General features: G+C 38.3%; 1 protein-coding gene across 3 annotated transcripts in view; it reads left to right on the forward strand.

The window, feature by feature from the left end:
• Nucleotides 1-26428, forward strand: part of MAP4K5 (mitogen-activated protein kinase kinase kinase kinase 5) — a 147129-nt gene that overhangs the window by 46710 nt on the left and 73991 nt on the right. For all 3 annotated transcript variants that reach the window (XM_060174994.1, XM_016193736.2, XM_060174995.1), the window contains 6 exons: nucleotides 10514-10604; nucleotides 11021-11085; nucleotides 21445-21500; nucleotides 22841-22888; nucleotides 22973-23015; nucleotides 24806-24878. In XM_060174994.1, the coding sequence (XP_060030977.1) occupies nucleotides 10514-10604; nucleotides 11021-11085; nucleotides 21445-21500; nucleotides 22841-22888; nucleotides 22973-23015; nucleotides 24806-24878 (376 nt within the window). The remainder of the gene's footprint in view (nucleotides 1-10513; nucleotides 10605-11020; nucleotides 11086-21444; nucleotides 21501-22840; nucleotides 22889-22972; nucleotides 23016-24805; nucleotides 24879-26428) is intronic.

Here is a 26428-nt window from a genome sequence, read left to right on the forward strand (position 1 = left end):
TATTAAGATTAAACCACTTTTTCAGTTCTACAGGAACTACTATTCTTTTCATTACTTTCATTCAAAAGACTGATCATTCAGATCTTATGTTAGATATCATGTCGTTAGAAACATTGATTTCTGACCATCTTATTTAAAGTAGCTACCAAGACTTTTGTTTTTGTTCTCTGAATATGACCTGGTACTTCTCTTGTGTACTTTTTCTGGTACTTTTCTTATGTACTTACAAGTTGGCCTCTTTCTCCTAGAATGCAAGATCCATGAAAATACTCTCTTCAATACTATATATTGTAGCATTTGGGACAGTAAGGGCACACGGTGGGCACCAAGGCAATAATTATTATAAATTGAATATTATGGGCCTGGGCAGTAGCACATCAGATTAAGTGTACATAGTATGAAGTGCAAGGACCAGTGTAAGGATCACAGTTTGAGCCCCCAACTCCCCACCTGCAGAGGGGTCGCCTCACAAGTAGTGAAACAGGTCTGTAGGTGTCTATCTTTCTCTACCCCTCTCTGTCTTCCCCATCTCTCTTAATTTCTTTCTGCCTTATCCACCACCAACAGCAGCAATAACAACAAGGGCAATAAGATGGGAAAAATGGCCGTCAGGAGCAGTGGATTCGTAGTGCAGGCACTTCTTCTTCTAGCGTTTGCCCTTCTTCCGTAGCTAGTCAACAGCGTCAGGTTGAAAGCTGTCAGGAGCTGTTTGTTGCTGGCTTTGAAAGTGACTAGGATCCATGTGGATTCATTCGGCTAGGAAGGATCATCAGTTTCCCCAATGAATGGGTACTCACAGGATGCACCACTAGAAGGTTGATCCAGTGCATCCCAGTGCAGGCACTAAGGCACTGAGTCCCAGCAGTAACCCTGGAAGCAATGCATACATACATAAATAAATTGAATATTAGAGGGTTTTTTTTTGTCTTTGGATAAGAATGACCACTTGAGGGAGTCGGGTGGTAGCACAGCAGGTTAAGTGCATGTAGCACGAAGCGCAAGGACCAGCTTAAGGATCCTGGTTCGAGCCCCCAGCTTCCCACTTGCAGGGGAGTCGCTTCACAGGTGGTGAGGCAGGTCTGTAGGTGTCTGTCTTTCTCTCCCTGTCTCAGTTTTCCCCTCCTCTCTCCATTTATCTCTGTCCTATCCAACAACAATGACATCAATAACAACAATAACTATAACAACAATGAAAAACAAGAGCAACAAAAGAGAAATATATATATGAATGGCCACTTGAACAGATATATAATTTAACATTCCATTTTTCTTCCACTCTCAAAAAAAAAATCTACAGACATTTCCCCCCTTGAATATTGTTAGAGAAAACTGTAAGAATAACTTGGTGTTTTTATTCTTGTGAATGACTTGCTGCTTCTGCCTACTTGTGGCAAAAGATCAAGATTCTTTGTTTTGAGATTAGTAATGTCTACAGAGTACATCTTGGTGGCTCACTTCCTACAGATTTCCCCCTGAAACAGTAAACTTTTTTCATTTGCAGTTTTGATTCTTTATCTTATAATATGGAAGTTTTTTTTTAACCATTGTTGAGACTAAACATTTTTATTGCTTTTGTAATGGCAGTTCCTAGTTTTCTGTTTTTCTAAAGTTGTATTTATTTTAATGTATCTTCTCTGCTTAATGGGTGATTACTTGTAGTTAATAGTGCTTTTATTCTTTGCAAATTTTATTTGCTCTTTTAACTCTACCAGCATTCTTGTTTATTTAATTTTGTTACCTGAATTCACCTTTATCCTTTTTTTCTTTCATTTCCCTACGTTTGAAGCCTTGTTATTTAAAATCTTCTCTCAGAATGATTTTTCCATTTTTCCAAAATGATTTTTCCATTTTTCCTTGTTCACATAGAATCTGTGGATTTTTGTCGTTTTTACTTACTTGATTTTTTTTTATCCAAGTTCTGTTACATGCTCCAAACTCTACAGTAGTTTTCTTTTGATTTCCCTCCTCTCAGTGTTTCGATTCTTTCTCTAATGCATAAACTTTTCTTTTTCTAGATTGAGCAATGTCAGTGATTATTTTCATTTGCTCTAGACTTTTGAAGTACCTGAGTGACCTTTTGAAAGTAGTAAGACTCTGGAACCTTTTCCAAGTTTCAAAACTAGAGGCTAATTTTTTATTCTGTCTTTTTTAAGGCTTGAGGAATTTTCATTTTGTGTACTATGTTTCTTTTTTTATTTAAAAAATTTTAATATATTTATTTTCCCTTTTGTTTTCCTTGTTTTTTATTGTTGTAGTTGTTGTTGTTATTGATGTCATCGTTGTTAGATAGGACAGAGAGAAATGGAGAGAGAAGGGGAAGACAAAGAGGGGGAGAGAAAGATAGACACCCGCAGACCTGTTTCACTGCCTGTGGAGCGACTCCCCTGCAGGTGGGGAGCTGGGGGCTCGAACCAGGATCCTTATGCCAGTCCTTGCGCTTGGTGCTATGGTACTTAACCTGCTGCGCTATACTGCCTGACTCCTTTTTTTTTTTTTAATATTTATTTATTTTCCCTTTGTTGCCCTTGTTTTTCATTGTTGTTGTAGTTATTATTGTTATTAATGTCGTTGTCGTCGTTAGGACAGAGAGAAATGGAGAGAGGAGGGGAAGACAGAGAGAGGGAGAGAAAGATAGACACCTGAAGACCTGATTCACCGCCTGTGAAGCGACTCCCTGCAGGTGGGGAGCCGTGGGTTCGAACCGGGATCCTTCCACCGGTCCTTGCACTTTGTACCACATGCGCTTAACCCACCACGCTACCGCCCTACTCCCTTATGTTTCTTTCAAGTCCTAATGAATATACTCTTTTTATTATTAATAATTCAATGTTGATTTACAAAATTACATGTCAGCAGGGGTATACTTCCACACCATTCCCAACACCAGAGTTCTCAATCCTAAGTCTCTCCATTGCAAACCACCATGGTTCTCCCAAGGTTGCAGACATGGTTTAAACATTATCTCTGCAGTTACCTGTCTATATTTGTACATAATTGCCCCCGTTTTCTTCCTGGCCCAGTATTCTCTTTTCTTCCAAGCCACACATAACCTTATTACTACATCCAAATAATCTCTCCCCTTTTCAGCCTCTCTCTCTGGGACCTGTTGGATCTGGATGTAATCCAGAGCCCTCTTATTCTCTTCCTCCTATCATTTCTCTCCCAGTGGGAGTATGCATCAAAGTTGTTTATGGGATGCAGAAGCACCCATAGGAGCTCTGGCTTCTGTAATTGCTTCTCCAATGGATTTGGGCATTGGCGGGTCGATCCACATCACAAGCCTGTAAGAATATATTCTTGTTAAGTATGTTTAATTCCTGAAAGGTTGCTTTTATATAATCATTTTTATCTTTCTTGGGCACATTTTTTAGTCTTTCAGATCTGTGGAGTTCTTACAAGATAACAAGGAGTAAAAGGGGACCGAGTGACTATCATACCATGAATTGGAGCAGAGATAAAAAATTGCTGTATTTCATCAGTCCTAAGATGCACATTTCTCCACATTTATAAATCTCTGTTTTTTTCTCGTAGTGTAATTAGCAGAACTTTTTTCTCCTTAGTGTTTTTTTGTTTGTTTGTTTGTTTTTTATTTAAGAAAGGATTAATTAACAAAACCATAGGGTAGGAGGGGTACAACTCCACACAATTCCCAACACCCAATCTCCATATCCCACCCCCTCCCCTGATAGCTTTCCCATTCTCCATCCCTCTGGGAGCATGGACCCAGGGTCATTGTGGGTTGCAGAAGGTAGAATGTCTGGCTTCTGTAATTGTTTCCCCGCTGAACATGGGTGTTGACTGGTCGGTTCATACTCCCAGTCTGCCTCTCTCTTTCCCTAGTAAGATGTGTCTCTGGGGAAGCTGAGCTCCAGGACACATTGGTGGGGTCTTCAATCCAGGGAAGCCTGGCCAGCATCCTGATGACATCTGGAACCTGGTGACTGAAAAGAGAGTTAACATACAAAGCCAAACAAATTGTTGAGCAATCATGGACCCAAAGCTTGGAATAGTGGAGAGGAAGTGTTTGGGAGGTACTCACTGCAAACTCTAGTGTACTTTTGCTTTCAGGTATATATTTTGTAGTAGTTTATAGATACGTGTGAAGATATGCTCTCTCTCACAGAAACTGGTGTATATCTAGGTTTTGAGACTTTGTTAGAAAGTGAACCACCTGAGATGAAATTAGAGTTTACTATGAAAGGAAAGGTCTCACCCGAATAATGAAGCTGAAGGGTTTTCATTCCACATGTGAAGTCTCTGGACACAGTCTGAAATGAAGCATGTTGAGGTGGCATCTCCTTAGTGTTTTATAAGAGGTACATTAAAATTTTGTATCTTAAAGCAGTATTATGTTGTGAATATTTTGTAGTTTTCCACAACTCATTAATGTTTTGTTTGTGGTGGTGATGGTTGTGGGACCAGGCATTGCACATCAACACTTCCACTGTTTCAAGCCAGCTTTTTTATTATTTTTATTCCATATAGAAAAGGAGAGAGAAACAGGAGGAAGTGGCTTCACAATACCATTCTACCATCTATGCAGCTCTTCCTGGGGCCATGATGCTCCCATATGGTACTGAGACTCAAACTTGTAGTTTCACTCAGAGTAAGGCATGTACTCCACTAGGAGAGCTGTCTCCAGGCCCTAGTACTTGTTTTTAATTTTAGAGCATCTCAATTTAGAACTAAATCAACATAAAGTGCATCACTCAGCTTTTATTTTTATATTTCAGAACCAGAGCCTTGTGCATTTGCACCTTCTCACCACTCTGGGCTGCTTTCTCATTTAGACAGATATAGAGATAGAGGCACCAAAGCACTGGGGTTTCCTCAGAGCCATGGCACTTCCCATGTGCTGCTGGGATCCAAAACTGCACTGTGTGTTGGGTGAGGTATGGGCCCTACGGGTTGAACTGTCTCTTGGTTGTGGAAATGAACAGATGTTTCAATGTTATCTTAGTCCCTGAGGTGAAGCATAGTAACTGTTAATTCCTCTTATGTTTTTTATCTTCCTTGAAGGCTATGAGGGCTTTTTAACTGTGAGTAGATTTTTTTAGCCTAATCATTCACTTGTGACCAAGAGATAAAACATTGTGGGGGAGAGATAGCACAATGGGTATTCAAAGAGACTCCCATGCCTCAAGGGACCAAAGCCCCTGGCCCAATTCAGCCACACTGCCAGCAGTCAGAACAAGCCCAGCCGGGCAGCAGTCCTTGGCCCTGTGAGTTTCTAAACAAATCCTGTTTGTACTCCATGGGTCTGAGGCAATTATTCACTGTGTCTCCCAATTTATCAGAACATTTTGGAAAGGCTTCCACTATACAGCCCCATCTCCAGTCTACCAGTAATATAGATCTTCTGAGTTGCCCAGTCAGTTCTCTGCCTCCTGATGTCAGCACAGGGCTTCCCCACTACTGCTCCAGCCTCCAGGGGACAGTAGCAATGGAGACTCACAGTTGCAACTGGTGATGGTGTTCTCTCCTTCTTTCAGCAGTCTTTTTGTTGAGAAAACTCAGACCAGAGGTGGCTTCTCAACTGGCTAACTGCCAGTTACCAGCCGCTCCTGAGTAGTTACAGACTTGAGTAGATACAGACTTTTAGCCCCAGAAATCTCTCCTTAAGCTCCCCTCTGCCCATGAGCCACATGTGTTTGCACTCACCTGTGACTTAGTGGGTTCCCAAAGTAATCTTAGTCTTGTCTTGTTGTGTTCTCAGGTTCTCTTTTTGAACTGTCTCTCTAGAATTTCCTTAAACAAACTATAACTATTGAATCACCTTTGCCTGCCAGCTTTTATCACTATTTTATGGTCATCACAGTGAGGAAGTTAATAATTGGGAAAAATTGATGGCATAAGTAATTGAAGTTCTAGTATAACATCTGGTTTTGATTTTTATCAAAATGTGTTAGTATTATAATTTTTCTTCTTAGTTTGGCTTTGTCAATATAAACTAACTTGGTTTTATTTATTCACTGCCACTGGGATTATTGCTGGAACTCAGTGTCTATATGATAAAAGCATCATGTTGACCATTCCCCCCACACACACACTTGCTGTGATAGAGAAAATTGAGCAGGGGTAGGGAAGAAGAGAGGGAGAGAGACAAGAGTGACTTCTAGTATTTACTTCACCACTCATGAAGGTTCCTCCCTGTACGTGGGGACCAGGGACTTGAATCTGAGTATTTGTGCATCATAATGTGTATGCACAACTAGGTATGCCATCACCAAACCCACTAATTTGTATAGAAGTTAGCTCTTTGATGATGTCTGTTGGTATGCTTCACATTGGTTTGGTCTCACTCCCCCGCCTCCAGGAGATTGTGGTTTAGTCTTTGCCTTTCACGCTTCTCCCTTCTCCCCACCCCCTATCCTATGTACTTCCTGAGTTCCACTCTGCCGCTGGAGGAGAAAGATGGAGGACGACATGGTGTGGTGATTAGATTAAACTAGTTTTTGGATCATTGCTCCTGAATAAAGAAATACAGCTTCTTTGCTCAGCCATGTGTCCTCGAGTCCCTGTCTACCTCCGCGAAGCTAGCCTGGCCTACTGGTGCCCCGAACTCTGACGACATATGGCACTCAACGGGGGACCTAACCTGTGCATCCCCCAGATAAGTGAATCCATTATGGGCTGCTTTTCTGACTGTGAAGAGGTTTCCAAAGGCCTCTGCCCTTTCTTCATGAGACTGTTTTTCTGTTTCTGGAAAATTTCTTTCTGGACCACACACTGCTTTCCGCCCACTGCCCGCCCACATGAACCAGCTCACAGCCGCGTGGTGCGGGGCTTTGGGCGTGGGCTCCCTCCACACTGCTCGGCCACTGGGAGCAGGGCAGCAGACATGGCGGGCAGGGCTGCAGCCTATCCTGGCTGCCACTCCGGGACACCTCGGCCCTTGCCTTCTGCACAACTGGCCCGTCCGCCCTCCTGCTATGAAGTCTGGGCAGATACCGGACCACCTGGAGACCTGCCGGGACTGGGCCCCCTGGCCGAGATCCACAGCTTGGCTCTGAAGGCAGAGAAGCTAGAATACACAGAGATCCATGCAGAGATCGCAACCTACAATTCCTGGAGCTGAAGTTGCACAAGAAGCTACCACCGGACAACGCACCCCCGAACAACTAGACAGTACAGATCTAAATTCGTGTTTAAAATGACATGTCTTTGTAACAAAAGTTTTTCTCCTTGTGTATTTGAAAACCATGTTTATGTGTGTGTTCAAATATGGGCGGGGTAGATAGCACAATGGTTATGCTAATGATTCTCATGCCTGAGGCTTTCTTTTTTTCCATGGTTCTCTGTTTACCTTTCCACATTTTATTGTTTAAACTTTAAACAGCCTTAAAATCATACTAAAAAAGACTTCCAATTGTAATAGAGTTATCAATTGTGGTAAACTTCTAACCTGCTACAAGTTTTGTTTCATAAGTAAGTGAATTGTAGTTGTCAAGTTCTCTACAGAAAAGCGAAATTCCAACAGCTGACCTTCCTCATACAACATTCCATCCCCTGGCATTCTTCCATGGACATCTGCTTTGGACTGGCACTTCTATCAGACTTACTGGTACACCTCTTGGACACTTTGCACAAAACTAGCAGCTTCCCTTTATGCTGCTGGGCTTCTCAAAGACTGACTGCAGCTAGCTGCCTTGGGACTCTAGGCCATACCCTCCCTCCATGCTAGGTAATGCCCACAGAGGCAACAAATGCCCATCGAGGCAAGTAACGCCCCCAAGAGGCAAGAAAAGCCTACAGAGGCAGTAAATGTTCTTTAGCTGATAAGCCTTGCCCACAGAGGCAAAAAATGCCCCCTCAGGCCTTCCCTTGGCAGCACACTGGTTCTTGTTGCTCGCTTACTTGTTCCTCCATGTTTGTGCCAGTTTCTTTTTTGAAAATGCCTGTACAATATAGGTTTCTGTTCACTCCACACTCCTGATGCTATGGTCAATTAGTTAAAAAGAAAAGGGGGAATTCTTGGTATGCTTCACATTGGTTTGGTATCACTCCCCTGCCTCCAGGAGATCGTGGTTTAGTCTTTGCCTTTTGCGTTTCTCCCTTCTCCCCGCCCCCTATCCTACGTACTTCCTGAGTTCCACGCTGCTGCTGGAGAAGAAAGACGGAGGAGCACATTGCCTGCTCATGAATAAAGATTAAACTGTGTTCTCAGTTCAGCCGTGTGTTTCTGGTCGTCTGTTAGCCACCCGTGAAGCCAGCCCAGTGAAAACAACAGATGTCCTGCTGTATATTTTCTCTCAGCTGGATTCAAGAAATAATGCCAGATATGGCTTAGTGGGTGGAGCACAGGATACATGAAGCCCAGGGTTGGAAACATGGCGCTGCATCTACTGGAGTGGTCCTCTGGTCTGTCATAAAATGGAAGAAAGGAAGAAGGAGAGAGAGAGAGGGAAAAAAAGGAAAAAAATTTTTTTTAAATATATTTGTTTATTTATTTACATGATAGAGAATAGAATAAAAGAACAGAGTTTCATTCTGGCATGTAGAGTTCTATGGAGTAAACTCAAGATTTCATGCTTTTAAGCCCAGTGCTCTAGCCATTACACTGTCTCCCAGGCCATGGTACTTACTCTTTTATCTTCAGATTTTGACTCATAGTTGATAGCAATTGTAATTTTAGTACATAGCAACTATAAAATGAATGTCCTGGGAAATAATTTTTCTTATGCTTTATGCTTTATACTTTTATTTTTTGTAAGTAATTTCATATATTATGATAATTTGTGCTTTAGATTGAAGATTTGATCTGTTTGTGATTAGTTTTATTCATTTATGCCATATGTTACATTTTATTTGGATTTTATTTTCTCCTGTTTTTCATCTTTAAAAAATGTTTTCTATGTTGACAATGGGCTTTTTATTTATTTTGGTCATTTATTTATTTATTTTAGTGATTTAATAATGATCAACATGATTGTGGGATATGAAGGATACTAATCCATACAATTCCCACCATCAGAGTTCCACATCCCATCCCCTCCACTGGAGGCTCCCCTATGTTTTATAACTCTGAAAGTATGGATGAAAGATCTTTATGGGGTGCAGAAGGTCCAGCTTTGGTAATTGCTTCTTTGCAGAACATGGCGTTGACAGGTCAATCTATACCCCTATCCTGTTTTTATTTTTCCTTGATGGGATAGGACTCTGGGGAGGTGGCACGTTCCAGGACACATTGGTGAGGTCATCTGCCCATGAAAGTCAGGTTGGTGTCATGGTAGTACCTGCAACTTGGTGTCTGAAAAGCATTAAGATATAAAGCAAAATAAATTGTTTAATAATCAGGAACCCAAGGCTAAGAATATAGCAAATGAGATTTGGGGTCTTCATGTTGCAAGAAGCTAGGAAGTCTATTTCAAGTATATTTCAAGGGGCCCATGACGTTACTAATTTTTTTCTGAGCCTGATAGCTAACATGCAGGTGGGCTGAAAGTATTGTCTGGGAAGATGGTGTTGGAGTTGGGAATAAGACCAGAAAGCTGGATCAGGGCAGAAAGTATCTCCCAAATTGGGAAAAGTATATAAATACCATTAACTGTAAACACCACCAATCAGACCTAGGGTCCATGTCTACTCATATTTAGCACAGGAGCATGTGTAACCTCTGTATCCTTGTTGGTCTGGTTTAAGTACACATAGTACAGAGAAGTGTCTATTCTGTTTTATATTCTACCTTTTTTCTGATTAGGAAAATATATTTCTAATCCGTCAAGACAAGATTTGACAAGACTGTGATCATCATTTCATTTTTTAATAACTACAGACAAGAGAACATTATCTGGAAGAATATTTAGCATTGGATTAATTAGTCTTCTACAAATCATAATGTTAATTTATTAACTATATAGTGAACTAGTACTAAAAATCATGGCTTTATTTTTGTTTATTGTTAAAGTTGACTTCATTTCATAAACTTAGGTAGCATATCTGATACTAGTGCAGAAAATTGCCACTGCTTGACATTGCAAATACTAAAAAAAGATTGATTTGTTTATTAACATGAGAAAGAGAACTAGAGCCTCACTGGTACATGCAGTGTCATAAATTGGACACAATATCTCATGCTGTTGACTCCAGAGTCCTAGCCACTGCTTTACCTCTCAGGCCATAGAAATACTAATTACTTTGGTGACTGGCATGATAGTTCACCTGGGAGGGTTTCTGCTATGCTATGCACGACTCACGTTTGAGTCTAGCCCCCGTTGCACAGAAGGAAGCTTCAGTACTGTGCTTTGATGGCTTTCCATCTCTTCCTCTGTTTCTCTCTCTGATAAAAGCTCATAGTGATGAAGCCCCAGCAAGGAAAAAGAGAAAAAAAAAATTAAGAGAAATGATGAGCTAAAAGATTATTTACATTATTAAGGATTCTGGCTTTATAGAAAGAGTGCTAGTTTATACTCAAATTGGAGAATTAAGAATGCCTTATTCATCATCTCTACTTGATATTTATTATATAAAGTGTTCCTTCTCACATGGTGACCAAATTGTTATGTTTTTTCAGGGGATGATTTTTCTTTGATTCAACAAGAGATATTTATGGTTAAAGAATGTAAACACTGCAACATTGTTGCCTACTTTGGGAGCTATCTCAGGTAAGGAAATCAAGTATCTGCTTTTTCCTCTATCTTCTGTGTAAATTTCATTATGTATACAAACTTTTAGTATTATATTATTTAAAATTCTAAAAATTCTCAGGTTTTCTTGTTGTTTCTCTTATTGCCTTTATAACATCTTCATTTCTCTTAGTTTTACATTACTTGACAACCTTAATGAAATATTATAAATGTTTATAATTAAGGTTTACCTTATAAAACTAATCACATTTTAAGTAATTTAAGAAGGGGGCATAACCAAAATTGTACTGTGCTTTTCTTTATTTTAAGAGACTGCCAGGCAATTGCATCCTGTAATACATTCTAAACTCTGGTGTATAGAAAGAAGATCTTGAATGTATTCCAGTGATTTGAGAATTTCTAGCTAATGAAAGTTTCTTTGTCTTCAATCTTAGCCGGGAAAAGCTGTGGATTTGTATGGAGTACTGTGGTGGTGGATCACTTCAAGATATTTACCATGGTACTGTTAATTTAACTTTACATTTTTAAACTGACTTTGATTTTAATGATCATTGATTGCCCTTTCTAGTTAAAAAGGAATGTTAATTATACTAATTGTTTTACATTTTTCTGTTCTCTTGGAGAAAGAAACTGAGTTCTATTTTTGCTGGTTATCAAGTTAATATTTTCTGGAGCCTGAAATAAGAAGTCAAAGAAAGCTTACACAATCTAAAATTCAATTTTTACAGTCTTTAGAAAACTTAATGAAATCTCTAGAAAAGGAGTTTACCTACATATGTAATTACCTAACTTCCTTGCAAATAAGAATGGAAATGCAAATGGTAATTTTCACATAAATTATATATTTATCTTAGTAAAAGTTTAATGTAACTAAGGAAGCTATCTAGTTGTTACTATAATGTATTACATTTATTTGCATTAAAATGTATAATTTAACATTTCTGGTGCATTTTCTTTAAGATTCTATTAATGTAGACAGTTTTCTTAGTTGAATTTGAATTATCTCAACTACTACTTAGAAGTAGTATTTGTTTTGACTCTGTAGATTAGTTTCCAGGTTTTTTTTAGTTTTATTTGTTTTTAAAATTTTCTGAACTTACAGAATTTATAAAAACATAAATCTTTATGAAATCTATTTGACAGACTTGATGCAAGTACTGTCTGATATCATAGCTTACTATAGATGCAAGAAAAATAGCATGCTAATGTTTTCTGCCTTTCTGCTTGTGCCTTCTAAGAACAAATGAGGAATACAGTAGAAAAATAAATAAAAATAAAATATATATCCTTATGATATTTTTTCTTCATCTAACTGGATGTGGAAGAATAACAATCCCACTGTAGCCATACATGTGTGACTTAAGAATTGTATGTGTTTTTTTAAAAATATTTCTGTGCTGAAATCTTATATTGACAATCTTATCAAATTTTACTCATGCACTTTACACATGAAGTTATAGTAGTTGTAAAAACAAAATATATCCCAATATAATACTTCATAGCTTGTAGATATCGTATTTTAACCATACCACTGGTTAAAGTATAATACCTGTTAGGAATACTATGCACATCATTTACAAAGACTAAGTAGCTAGCTTTAGATGAACTTGGACATATCTTCTTTAAATGGAGAAAGTGAATCATAAAGTAATCTGAATATCATAGTCAGTCACTTAGACATTTAAAGTTATAAATATATGTTTTATGATTCTCTACTTCTCTAGTGAACTGATATATGCTTACCTCATATACTGACTTATTCTTGAAAATTCCAAGATAAGCAACATCTTTAAATTGCTTTATTAATATTAAAGGGAAAAAATCCAATTTATTATTTAGACATTTACTGGATAGTGTTTATGTAGTAGACACTGTTCTGACACTGGATATCATGTAGGGCCCTTGCTACTTGGATTAATTCAGCATGGTTCATTCTAGTCACTTAGGAATTACTTCTGTTATCTTAGTAAAATCTTGATTTCTAACTTGAATCAAGTTGTGTGATAGGTGAGAAATGTTAACATTAGATTATCATTGCTTTTAAATGCAGCTGCTGAGTAGCTACCCAGCAAGGGAATGAATCATACCCAGCAAGGGAATGAATCCAGTGACCAAAAAAAAAAAGTTTACCACTAGCCTACACTTCAAGACTTCAAGATACTTTTGAGTATGATGTATTTCCATACTTTTTATTTTATTTTATTTTTTTTTAGCAGAGCACTGCTAAGCTCTGGCTGATGGTGCAGGGGATTGAACCTGGGACTTTGGAGCCTCAGGCAGGAGACTCTCTTTGCATAATCATTATGCTATCTAGCCCTACTCATAACTTTTTTTTTTTTATTTAAGAAAGGATTAATTAACAAAACCATAAGGTAGGAGGGGTACAACTCCACACAATTCCCAACACCCAATCTCCATAACCCACCCCCTCCCCTGATAGCTTTCCCATTCTCCATCCCTCTGGGAGCATGGACCCAGGGTCATTGTGGGTTGCAGAAGGTAGAAGGTCTGGCTTCTGTAATTGCTTCCCCGCTGAACATGGGCATTGACTGGTCGGTCCATAGTCCCAGTCTGCCTGTCTCTTTCCCTAGTAGGGTGTGTCTCTGGGAAAGCTGAGCTCCAGGACACATTGGTGGGGTCTTCAATCCAGGGAAGCCTGGCCAGCATCCTGATGGCATCTGGAACCTGGTGACTGAAAAGAGAGTTAACATACAAAGCCAAACAAATTGTTGAGCAATCATGGACCCAAAGCTTGGAATAGTTGAGAGGAAGTGTTAGGGAGGTACTCACTGCAAACTCTAGTGTACTTCTGCTTTCAGGTATATATTTTGCAGTAGTTTATGGATACGTGTGAACATAAGCTCTCTCTCACAGAAACTGGTGTATATCTAGGTTATGGGACTTTGTTAGAAAGTGAACCACCTGAGATGAAATTAGAGTGTACTATAAAAGGAAAGGTCTCAACCGAGTAATTAAGCTGAAGGGTTGTCATTCCACACGTGAAGTCTCTGGACAAAGTCTGAGGTGAAGCATGTTGAGGTGGCGATCGTTGCGTTGGTTAGGTTGTGATCGGCGGATGCAGTATTATTTGGTATGGATTGGGAGAGGCATACGGGAAATTGGGCCCTATCCAAGGGTTCCAGGACTGGGGGATGTAGTGGAGATGTGAGGTTCCTGCTGTCTTAGGGTTCAAAAAGACAATCAATAGTTAATATTATCATCACATTATTTGGTAATTGGGTTAACTTTGAAAAGTCCTTTTGTTATGGTTTGCTGTACAGTATCCAGTATCTTGTATATAGCTGTGCTATTGGATGCTTCTAATCTACTTGGTCTAGGCTTTTAAGAGAGTCCGCATATCAAATACACAGCCTTTATATTAAAAAGATTCATTTTGTGTTTTGAAAAACTTTGAGACATACAATTGATTTTCCCCCCTCCCATATTAATTAACTACTGATTTATATGTCTACATTTTGCTAGGAGTGTACATAAACACCATTCCCACCACCAAAAGACTGTGACCTATCCCTCCCACCCACTCTCACCCCCACTGTCCCAGGAAGCTGCATGTCTACCCCTCACCACAGGGTTTTTACTTTGGTGCCCTACTTACAATTTGATCAGGTCCTGCTTTTAGTTTCCCTTTCAGATCTTCTTACTCAACTTCTATTGATGAGTGGGATCATCCAATACTCATCTTTATCTTTCTGACTTAGTTCACTTAACATAATTCCTTCTAGCTCTGTCCAAGATGGGTCAGAGAAGGTGGGTTCATTGTTCTTGATAGCTGCATAGTATTCCATTGTGTATATATACCACAGCTTTCTCAGCCACTCATCTGTTGTTGGGCACCTGGGTTGCTTCCAGGTTTTAGCTATTATGAATTGTGCTGCTATGAACATAGGAGTACACACCTCTTTTTGGTTGGGTGTTATGGAGTTCTTGGGGTATAACCCCAGGAAAGGAATTACTGGATCATATGGGAGGTCCATGTCTAGCCTTCTGAGAGTTTTCCAGACTGCTCTCCACAGAGGCTGGACCAATTTACATTCCCACCAGCAATGTAAAAGGGTTCCTCTGTCCCCACATCCTCTCCAGCATTTGTTGCTGCTGTCCTTTTTGATGTATGCCATTTTTACAGGAGTGAGGTGGTATCTTAGTGTTGTCTTAATTTGCATTTCTCTGACAATCAGTGACCTAGAGCAGTTTTTCATATATTTGTTAGCCTTTTGGATCTCCTCTGAGGTGAATGTTTTGTTCATATCCTCTGCCCATTTTTGGATGGGGTCATTTGCTTTTTTGGTGCTAAGTTTGCTGAGCTCTTTATATATTTTGGTGATTAGTTTCTTGTCTGATGTATGGCATGTGAAGATCTTCTCCCATTCTGTGAGGGGTCTCTCTGTTTGTTTAATAGTTTCTTTGGATGTGCAGAAGCTTTTCAATTTGATGTAGTCCCATTGGTTTGTTTCTGCTTTAGTCTTCCTTGCAATTGGGTTTGATTCATCAAAGATGTCCTTAAGGTGTAGGTGGGAAAGTGTTTTACCAATGTTTTCCTCTAAGTATTTGATTGTTTCTGGTCTGACATCTAGGTCTTTGATCCATTTGGAGTTGATTTTTGTTTCTGTTGAGATAAAGTGGTTCAATTTCATTCTTCTGCGTGTTTCAACCCAGTTTTCCCAGCACCATTTATTGAAGAGAGCCTCCTTTTTCCATTTAATCCTTTGGGCCCCCTTATCAAAGATTAGATGCCCATAGGTGTTGGGATTTATTTCCGGGCTTTCAATTCTGTTCCACTGGTCTGTGTGCCTATTTTTGTCCCAGTACCATGTTGTTTTGATGATGATGGCTTTATAATATAGTTTAAGGTCTGGGAGTGTGATGCCTCCATTTCTGTTTCTTTTCCTCAAGATGGTTTTGGCAATTCTAGGTGTTTTCAGGTTCCAGATAAATGATTGTAGTGTTTGTTCTATTCTCTTAAAGAAGCTTGGTGGAACTTTGATGGGTATTGCATTAAGTTTTTATATGGCTCTGGGGAGAATATTCATTTTGATGATATTTATTCTTCCAATCCATGAGCATGGGATATCTTTCCATTTCTTGGTATCAGTTTCTATTTCCTTGAGTAGCGACTCATAGTTTTCAGCATACAAGTCTTTCACTTCTTTGGTCAACTTTATTCCTAGGTATTTGATTGATTTTGCTGAAACAGTAAATGGGAGTGATTTCTGGATGTCTTCTTCTTCAGATTTAGTGTTTGCATAAAGAAATGCCACTGATTTTTGTACATTGATTTTGTAGCCTGATACCTTGCTATATTGCCTTATAACTTCCAGTAATTTTCTGCTGTATTCTTTAGGCCTTTCTATGTATACTATCATATCATCTGCAAATAGTGAGAGCTTGACTTCTTCCCTTCCAATCTGTATTCCTTTGATTTCTTTCTCTTGCCTGATTGCTATGGCAAGAACTTCTAATACTATGTTGAAGAGTAACGGTGACAGTGGACAGCCCTGTCTAGTCCCCGATCTGAGGGGCAATGCTTTCAGCTTCTGTCCATTGAGTATGATGTTGGCTGTAGGTTTGCTATATATAGACTCCACTATCTTGAGGAATTTCCCATCTATTCCCATTTTTTGTAGAGTTTTGAGCATGAATGGGTGTTGGATTTTGTCAAAGGCTTTCTCTGCATCTATTGAGATAATCGTGGTTTTTGGCTTTGCTTTTATTGATCTGGTGAATGACATTGATTGACTTACAGATGTTGAACCAGCCTTGCATTCCTGGGATGAATCCCACTTGGTCGTGATGCACAATCTTTTTGATATGTTGCTGTATCCGGTTGGCCATGATCTTGTTTAATATTTTGGCATCAATGTTCATCAGAGATATTGGTCTGTAGTTTTCCTTTTTTGTTCTGTCCCTATCAGCTTTCGGTATCAGGGTGATGTTGGCTTCATAGAAGGTGGAAGGGAGTATTCCTGTTTCTTCAATCTTATGGAATAGCTTAAGAAGTATGGGTATTAACTGTTTCCTGAAAGTTTTGTAGAATTCGTTTGTGAAGCCATCTGGTCCAGGACTTTTGTTGTTGGGGAGATTCTTAATAACGGTTTCAATTTCTTTGTCTGTGATTGGTGCATTTAGATTTTGTAGTTCTTCTTGGTTCAGTTTTGGAAGGGCATATGTTTCTAGGAATTGTTCCATTTCTTCCAGATTCTCTAGCTTGGTGGTATATAGTTCTTTATAGAAGTTTCTCAGGATTCTCTGGATTTCTGTGGTGTCAGTTGTGATATCTCCTCCATCGTTTACAATTCTATTAATTTGAGTCTTCTCTCTTTTTTGTTTGGTGAGTCTGGCTAGGGGTTTGTCAATTTTGTTTAATCTTTCAAAGAACCAACATTTGGCTTCATTGATCTTTTGTTTGGTTCTTTTATTTTTGATGTTGTTTATTTCTGCTCTAACTTTAGTGATTTCTGTCCTTCTGGTTGCTTTAGGGTTCCTTTGTTCCTCTTCCTCTAAGTCCTTGAGGTGTGCAGTAAGGTCATCCATTTGAGCTTCTTCTTGGTGTTTAATATGTGATTGTATGGCTATAAGTTTCCCTCTCAGTACTGCTTTAGCTGTGTCCCAAATGTTTTGATAGGTTGTGTCTTCATTTTCATTAGTTTCCAGGAACATTTGAATTTCCTGCTTGAGTGAGTCTCTGACCCAGTGGTTCTTAAGGAGCATGTTGTTTAGTTTCCAAATTCTGTGTCTTTTAATAATTTTCTGTTTGTTGTTAAATGTTATTTTTACTACACTGTGGTCTGAGAAGATTCTTGGGATGATTTCAATGCTCTTGAATTTATTGATGCTGTCTTTGTGGCCTAACATGTGGTCTATCCTTGAGTATGTGTTATGTGGATTTGAAAATAAGGTGTAGTCCAGTTTTTGGGGGTGGAGGAGTCTGAAAATGTCCAAGAGGTCTAGTCTGTCGATCTCTTCATTCAATTCTCTTGTATCTTTATTGGTTGTCTGCTTTGTTGATCTGTCTAAGTGTGAGAGTGGGGTATTGAAGTCTCCCACTATTATTGTATTACTATTGATGTATTTTTGAAATTCTTTCAGTAGGTGCTTAATGTATTTAGATGGTCCCTCATTGGGTGCATAGATGTTAATAATTGTTAAGTCTTCTTGGCTGATTGATTCTCTAATCATTATGTAATGTCCTTGCCTATCTTTTATTACTTTATTTAATTTAAAATCTATCGTGTCTGAGATGAGAATGGCTGTTCCTGCCCTTTTTTGTGGTCCGTTAGCCTGTATGATAGTTTTCCATCCTTTCACTTTAAGTCTGTGTTTATCTTGTTGTGACAGATGGGATGCTTGCAAGCAGCATATGGTTGGGTTATGTTTTCTGATCCATCCCCCCACCCTGTGCCTTTTGATGGGTGAGTTTAAGCCATTGACATTTATTGATATTATGGATTTAATGTATTGTAGTGCCATTGTTAAAAAAAAATTGTTTGCTCTGATATATTGCAAGTATTATAGTGATGTTCTTGTTTATAAGAGGTCTTTCAGAACCTCTTTCAGTGCCGGCTTGGTGATGGTTGCCTCCTTTAACTGTTGTTTATCTAAGAAGATTTTGATCCCTCCATCTAGTTTGAATGAAAGTCTAGCAGGATATATTATCCTTGGTTGAAACCCTTTTTCATTCAGGGCTCAATAGATATCTTGCCACTCCCTTCTGGCTTTTAGAGTTTGAGTGGAGAAGTCTGCAGATAATCTTATGGGTTTTCCCTTGTATGTGACTTTTTGTTTCTCTCTTGCAGCCTTTAGGATCCTTTCTTTATCCTTACTTCTTCTCATTGTGACTATGATGTGTCTTGGTGTCTTCAGGTCTGGGTTGATTCTGTTTGGTACTCTCTGGGCCTCTTGAATCTTGATGTCCTTTCTGTTATTCAGGTCTGGGAAGTTTTCTTCTATTATTTCCTCTAGAATGTTTGCTTCCCCTTCCTCTCTTTCTTCCTCTGGCAGGCCAATTATACGAATGTTACTTCTTTTGAGATCATCCCATATGTCTTCTTGTTGTTTTCAGTGTCTCTCAATCTCTTTTTAAGCTCTTTCACCTTTTTCTTAGTTTTCTCTAACTCATCCTCTGTCTGACTAATTCTGTTTTCTGCTTCTGTTAGTCTGCTTTCCCTTGCCTCAGCTTCTTTCTTCATTACAGCTATTTCAGCTTTCAGTTCTCTAATTGCCTCAAGATAATCAGTATTTTCCTTGGGGGTCTCAACTGTTGTTTCCCTAATACTGCCATTCCTTTCCTCCAATGTTGTTTTCATTTCTGTGATTAATAAGTTTATTATTGCTTGCATACTTTTCTTATCTATGGTTACTTCTAGCTGATTTGTAATTTCTTCTGGGCTCTTGTCTTCATTCATTTGAGTAGCAGTTTTATTTGTTTTTGATCTACCCATTTTTTTGATTTATGTCTTTTTTGTATGCTCTGTTGTTCTTCAGTTGTTGTGTCTTGAGTACAAGTAACCCTGTACTAAATACCTTTATGACAATTGCACTCACCAACCTCAGGAATTACAGTAGCAACTGAAGCAAGTATTGAATTAGTTTGATTGTTACCAGTTAGCTAAACAATTTCTCCAATCCGTGAAAAAATAATAACCAAATCCCAGTGAAGAAAGAGAAAAGAAAGAAAGGATAGCAAGAATAGACAGTTATGCAAATCTACTATCCACTGTATATTCTAGGGGTAACAAGAGGGGAAAAGGAACTAGAGCAGAGATACACACATAGAGAGTCCACTCTGAGTCAGATTTCTTCCCCAAAATAATTCACAAATTCAGACAGGCAAAGAAGAAGGAAGAAGTGTATGACAAGATTTAAAAAAAAAAAAGAGAGAGGGAGAGACAAGAGAGAGAAAAGGGAAAAGATAAGAAAAAGAGCTGTAATTAAAGAGCAGTGAAAGGAAATTCCCAAATGTGTGTCAGTGAATTCAAAAAAGCACACTGTTTGTTGGTGTGGGGGCTGGGGGATGTGACTTTGGAAGCTGTAGGATTAAGGAAGAAGGGATGACAAGAATGAGAAAATGAAAAAAAAGAGAGAGAGAAAAAAAGAAAAAGATAAGAAAAAGAACAGTCATAAAAGGGCAGTGAAAGGAAAGGGTTTTTTTAATATATTTATTTTTAATTATTTAATTAGCTATGTGGGGTGTGGTGGGGGGGGTTGGCTACTTAGAAAGAAAAAAGGCCAGAGGTTTCAGAAGGGTATAGACTTAGAATTAATGATACTCCCTGGTGGGACAGGAATTTGGTAAAGAAAAGGACTGGTTGGGGGGGGGGGGCGGGAAGGAGGTTTGCTTGAAAATTAAAAAGAAGAAAAAAAATTTTTTTTTTCCTTTTTTTTTCCCCCCTTTTTTCCCTACTCTAATTCTTAACCCAAATTAAGTTATAGTCACCCCCTTGGTGTTGCCGCTAGGACCCCTGATTGGCTGGCCTGCTAAAGGCAGAAAATCCTACCATTTCTAGGAGATGTGGTCAGAGCTCAGCCACTAGCAGCTTCTCAGTCCGCCATCTTCCGGGAAACCCCCTGCTCATAACTTTTTATTGCCTTGCAATGAAGCCTTCATTAACATTCTGGACTGCCCTATCTATTATAGAAACAACTGGGTTGTGGAAAAAGTCATGGCATATTTTTTCTGCTTTTCTCTGCAAAAATGCATCACAACTTTTATGACAATCAGTAGTACTTTTTTTAAAATTAGTGATTTAATAATGATCAGCATGATTGTGGGATATGAAGGATACTAATCCATACAATTCCCACCATCAGAGTTCCACATCCCATCCCCTCCACTGGAGGCTCCCCTATGTTTTATAACTCTGAAAGTATGGATGAAAGATCTTTATGGGGTGCAGAAGGTCCAGCTTTGGTAATTGCTTCTTTGCAGAACATGGCGTTGACAGGTCAATCTATACCCCTATCCTGTTTTTATTTTTCCTTGATGGGATAGGACTCTGGGGAGGTGGCACGTTCCAGGACACATTGGTGAGGTCATCTGCCCATGAAAGTCAGGTTGGTGTCATGGTAGTACCTGCAACTTGGTGTCTGAAAAGCATTAAGATATAAAGCAAAATAAATTGTTTAATAATCAGGAACCCAAGGCTAAGAATATAGCAAATGAGATTTGGGGTCTTCATGTTGCAAGAAGCTAGGAAGTCTATTTCAAGTATATTTCAAGGGGCCCATGACTTTACTAATTTTTTTCTGAGCCTGATAGCTAACATGCAGGTGGGCTGAAAGTATTGTCTGGGAAGATGGTGTTGGAGTTGGAAATAAGACCAGAAAGCTGGATCAGGGCAGAAAGTATCTCCCAAATTGGGAAAAGTATATAAATACCATTAACTGTAAACACCACCAATCAGACCTAGGGTCCATGTCTACTCATATTTAGCACAGGAGCATGTGTAACTTCTTCATCCCTGTTGTTCTGAACTCGATTTCCATGGTCATACCTAGGAACATTATAGACTGCACTCATTTCAGACCCAGTGGTATTTTCTAATTTTTTGGGAAAGTCATGACTCACTTTTACAGAGAAAAACAGAAGAAATACATCATAATGTAGGAGAAGTTACTAAAGTATAGAATAATATTGTGCACTGTGAATGCAAACTGAAAAATTTATAGCCATCCCTAAGGCAAAAAGTTAGGTACAGGATTGATTTCCTGAATAAAGTACACAGAAAGTGGCCATCTTCCATCTGCTTTCTGTGAATCATTTTATAAAAATGATTTTTATAAAATCTTGTTTCAGTTTTCAGTCCATTGTATCAAGTGTATAATAATGTAATCTTGTTTCTAGTTACTGGACCATTATCGGAATTGCAAATAGCTTATGTATGCAGGGAAACATTACAGGTACTGTATTTGCTTCATAACTAGAAAGATAATGCCAGTGATAAGTGGTGATCTGTAGAGAAAGAAATAAGTAAATCAAATGACTTTTCTGTTAATCTCTGATTTTGTAATTCTGTAAGCCTAGCTATTTCTTTCATGAATGAACCACAAGAATTTATTTAAGCTAATCTGGTTACACAAGTGATGCTTGATATTCTACTTTGTAATACTTAGCCCTTAATTGCCACAAAACTACAGAAAGCCATAGGTATAAATTGGTTTTCATGAATGTATCACCAGACTTCAAACAGTTGTACCAAACTGCCTAAACTTTTCCTTCAAGTGTTATGGCAGTAAAAAGAATCTCTGCACAAAATGAAAATAAATTAGTGTACTGATAATTCTCAGTGCTTTCTGAAAACCCTAGGTCTGTGTGATGTTAATTAGTGACAGTAGAGTCTTTCATAAGTTTTATAGTTCTTGTTATCAGTTTTTTCATTATCCTGTAAGACTACCCCCTGAGGAAACTAGCAATTGGATAGAGACAGAGAAACATATCAAGATAGAAGGGAGTGGTAGAGAGGATGAGAGATGCCAATGGCACTGCTCTACTGTTTGTGAAACTTTCCTCCTGCAGGTTCTTGTGCAGGAACCTAGTTCTCGTGCATTGTAACACTCTACCAAGTGCACTACTACCTAGCCCCTGTAAGTCACAATTTTATGTGTATGCATTAATGAACTTATTTTATAAGAAGGGGGTTAAGTAGTAATCATCAGTAGGTGAATATGTATATTCTGGTACAGCTATGCAAGGAATGTATTATTGATATATACATTAAGAATGAATCTCACAGGTTTGGACAGTGGAGCACCTGGTATAGTGTACATGTTGCCATGCACAAGTACCTGAGTTCAAGCCCCTCACTCTCCAACTGCAGGGGAAGATTCATGAGGACTGAAGCAGTGCTATGTATGTCTCTCTCTGTCTCCCTCTCTACCTTCTAGTTTCTCTCTGTCTCTATAAAAATGAATCTAATTATTTTAAACAAGAAAGCCAAAAAATATATACCGTATCACTACTTACATAAAAATATAAAATCCAAAACTGTTTCAAAGCAACAGAAAGTGGATCATTGTACATGAGGGGGGCTTTGAAACAATGAATACGTTAATTGTCATGATTATAGTAATGATACAGTCAAATATTTCTGATTTCTACCAGAAAATGAATTAGAAATTTTAAGTAAATATTGGTTAATAAAATAATCTAGGCTACTATTCCTCCATAAAAAATTTCTTTGTCTTATTTTCTAAAACTTTAAGTCTGTAATTTTACTAATGACATTTTTTTTTAACTTTAGGGTCTTGCATATTTACATACTAAAGGCAAAATGCATAGAGATATCAAAGTAAGTTTATCTAATGTGTTTAAGCTAATATTTTCATGGATGAAATTTTATGATGTTAATTTAATAATTATATTTTTGTTGCAGGGTGCAAATATTTTATTGACAGATCATGGTGATGTAAAATTAGGTATGTTATTTCTGGTTCTTAAAACTTTTTTGTAAACAAAATTGGTTTTGGTCATGACTAGGGCTTTAGCTCTCCGGACTGACTTTTTTCAGATAGAAAGACAGAGATAAAGACACGGAGAGAAAGATGCCACAGTATTAAAGCTTCTGGACTTTAACCTGGGTTGTGCCCCAGGATATGACAAACATTCTGTTTAAGTAAGCTATCTTGTCAGCCTGCACAAGTTAAAAGAAGTTTCTTCCCACTTGGAGGGGAGTCGCTTCACAGGCAGTGAAGCACGTCTGCAGGTGTCTGTCTTTCTCTCCCCCTCTCTGTCTTCCCCTCCTCTCTCCATACAATAATAACTACAACACTAAAAAAAGGGCAACAAAAGGGAAAATAAATAAATATTAAAAATTTAAAAAGGTTTCTAATGATAATTAACACTGTAGAAGTTTAACACATGAAGAGCTACAGAGTTCATCTTTTGACCTAAATTACTAATTACTAATTAAAATTACTCCTTCACAGAAATATTAGTCATAACAATATTTATAGTAGAAAACATGTAAACATGTCTTGTAATACAAATGTTATTAAACTGTGATAAACCCATTTATGTAATACTAATTGAATTATCATGTATTTGATAAATTATATAGTTAAAACCTTATAGTGTGATAAATAACAAAAGGGAAGTATATATTTATTTACAGTCATATTCAAAACAATAAGAAACCTAAGTTTAAGGGGCTAGGTGGTAGTGCAGCAGGTTAAGTGCACATGGTGCAAAGCGTAAGGTTTGAGCTCCCAGCTCCCTACCAGCAGAGGGTCGCTTCACAAGCAGCAAAGCAGGTCTGCAGGTGTCTATCTTTTCTCCTCCTCTTTGTCTTCTCCTCCTCTCTGTCCTATACAACAACAACAACAGCTATAACAATAATAACAACCACAACAAGGGCAAGAAATGGAAAAATAGCCTCCAGGAGCAGTGAATTCTTAGTGCTGGCACTGAGCCTCAGCAATAACCCTGGAGGCAAAGAAAGAAAAAAAAAGTTTATGGATAGAAGAAGGTGCTTTTACAAAAATAATGTTTGGATAATAATGTACCAAAATGCTCACCTGATTTTAAAAAATATTTTTATTTATTTATTATTGCATAGAAACAGAGAGCAACTGAAGAGCAGGGAGAGATGGAGAGGGAGAGAGATAGAGAGACACCTGCAGCCCTGCTTCACTACTGGTGAGGCTTTTCCTGGGCAGGCGGGTGGGGGTGCTTGATCTTGGGTCCTTGCACACTGTCTAACCTGACTATTTTAGCATAAAAGGAATGAAGTACACATTTTTTTCTTTGATTCCCAAGTTAACTTCAGTATACTTAAAATAAAAGCATTTTCATTATTGCTACTCTTTATCAAGTATATTTGCTTTCAAATGAAGCAAAAAAAGGTTTAAATGTTTATATACTTTTCTGAGTATTACTATTAGATGGGTTTTTGTTTTGTTTTATTTTGTTTTGTTTTGGGGAAGAGCCAGGACGCACACCTACACTGTTCCCAGGTCAACTTTTTCATTCAGACTGAGAGACAAGGTAAGATGCTATAGCACTAGAGAGCTTCCATATAGTTCTGGAGTTTGAATCTGTGCAGTATGTATGGCAAGACATGTATTCTACCCTGTGAGCAGTCTTTCCAACCCACTATCAAAATTACTGATAATATGTGACTAAGGGTGAAATTTAGAATTATTGCTAGTTTTATTGGAGAGAGAGAGAAAATAAAACAACATTTTCTGTTCTGTTCCTTTTCTACCAGCTGACTTTGGTGTGGCTGCAAAAATAACAGCTACCATTGCAAAGAGAAAATCTTTCATTGGCACGCCTTATTGGTAAGAGATAATGTTTAATCTTGTGTGTTTCCATTTCTTCTAAACTCAGTAATCATTATTGATATTTAGTGATACAGTTACTACTTGACTGAAAGTTACTAGATTTGCATGCATTTTGATACTGTCATTGTGTTGACTGAGTTATGAAATTCTGATACTTTTTCTTAATTAAATCACTTCACTGGGGGAAATGATGATTTACAAGACTATTGTCATATGTGTACAATTTCTTACCTCTTCTCACCAATTTTTCATCTTCCTCCACCATAGGATACAGGATTCTTAAACCCTTTCAATTCCTTCATTTACATTGCCCTACTTCATCTCTATTAAAATACTAATAATTCCTGCTATTCTGGAACATTTGCTTTGTACAACTCAAGAGATGTTGCAGTGACAGGATTAATATGTATGAGATTAAGACTACTTTCAGGGATCATTTCTGTGGCTCTTTAGATTTAAGTCTTCTTTTACAATTTCTTTTTTTTAAATTTATTTCTTTATTGGGGAATTAATGTTTTACATTCAACAGTAAAGACAATAGTTTGTACATGCATAACATTCCCCAGATTCCCATTTAACAATACAACCCCCACTATGTCATTCATCGACCTTCATGGACCTGTATTCTCCCCACCCACCCACCCCAGAGTCTTTTACTTGGGGGCAATATGCCAATTCCATTTCAGGTTCTACTTGTGTTTTCTTTTCTGATCTTGATTTCAACTTCTGCCTGAGAGTGAGATCATCCCATATTCATTCTTCTGTTTCTGACTTATTTCACTCAACATGATTTTTTCAAGGTCCATCCAAGATCGGCTGAAAATGGTGAAGTCACCATTTTTTACCGCTGAGTAGTATTCCATTGTGTATATATACCACAACTTGCTCAGTGACTCATCTGTTTTTGGACACCTGGGTTGCTTCCAGGTTTTGGCTATTACAAGTTGTGCTGCCAAGAACATATGTGTACACAGATCTTTTTGGATGGATGTGTTGAGTTCCTTAGGATATATCCCCAGGAGAGGGATTGCAGGGTCATAGGGTAGGTCCATTTCTAGCCTTGTGAGAGTTCTCCAGACTGTTCTCCACAGAGGTTGGACCAATTGACATTCCCACCAGCAGTGTAAGAGGGTTCCTTTGACCCCACACCCTCTCCAGCATTTGCTGCTGTTACCTTTTCTGATGTATGACATTTTCACAGGAGTGAAGTGATACCTTTTTGTTATCTTGATTTCCATTTCTCTGACAATCAGAGACTTGGAGCATTTTTTCATGTGTTTCTCAGCCTTTTGGATCTCTTCTGTGGTGAATATTCTGTCCATGTCCTCCCCCCATTTTTGGGTGGGGTTATTTGTTGTCTTGTTGTTGAGTTTGGCAAGCTCTTTATATATGTTGGTTATTAAACTCTTATCTGATGTATGGCATGTAAAGATCTTCTCCCATTCTGTGAGGGGTCTCTTGGTTTGGGTAGTGGTTTCTTTTGCTGTGAAGAAGCTTTTTAATTTGATGTAGTCCCATAGGTTTATACTTGCCTTAGTCTTCTTTGT

The sequence above is a fragment of the Erinaceus europaeus genome, chromosome 16, assembly GCF_950295315.1.
Source record: "Erinaceus europaeus chromosome 16, mEriEur2.1, whole genome shotgun sequence".
Taxonomy (NCBI): Eukaryota; Metazoa; Chordata; class Mammalia; order Eulipotyphla; family Erinaceidae; genus Erinaceus; species Erinaceus europaeus.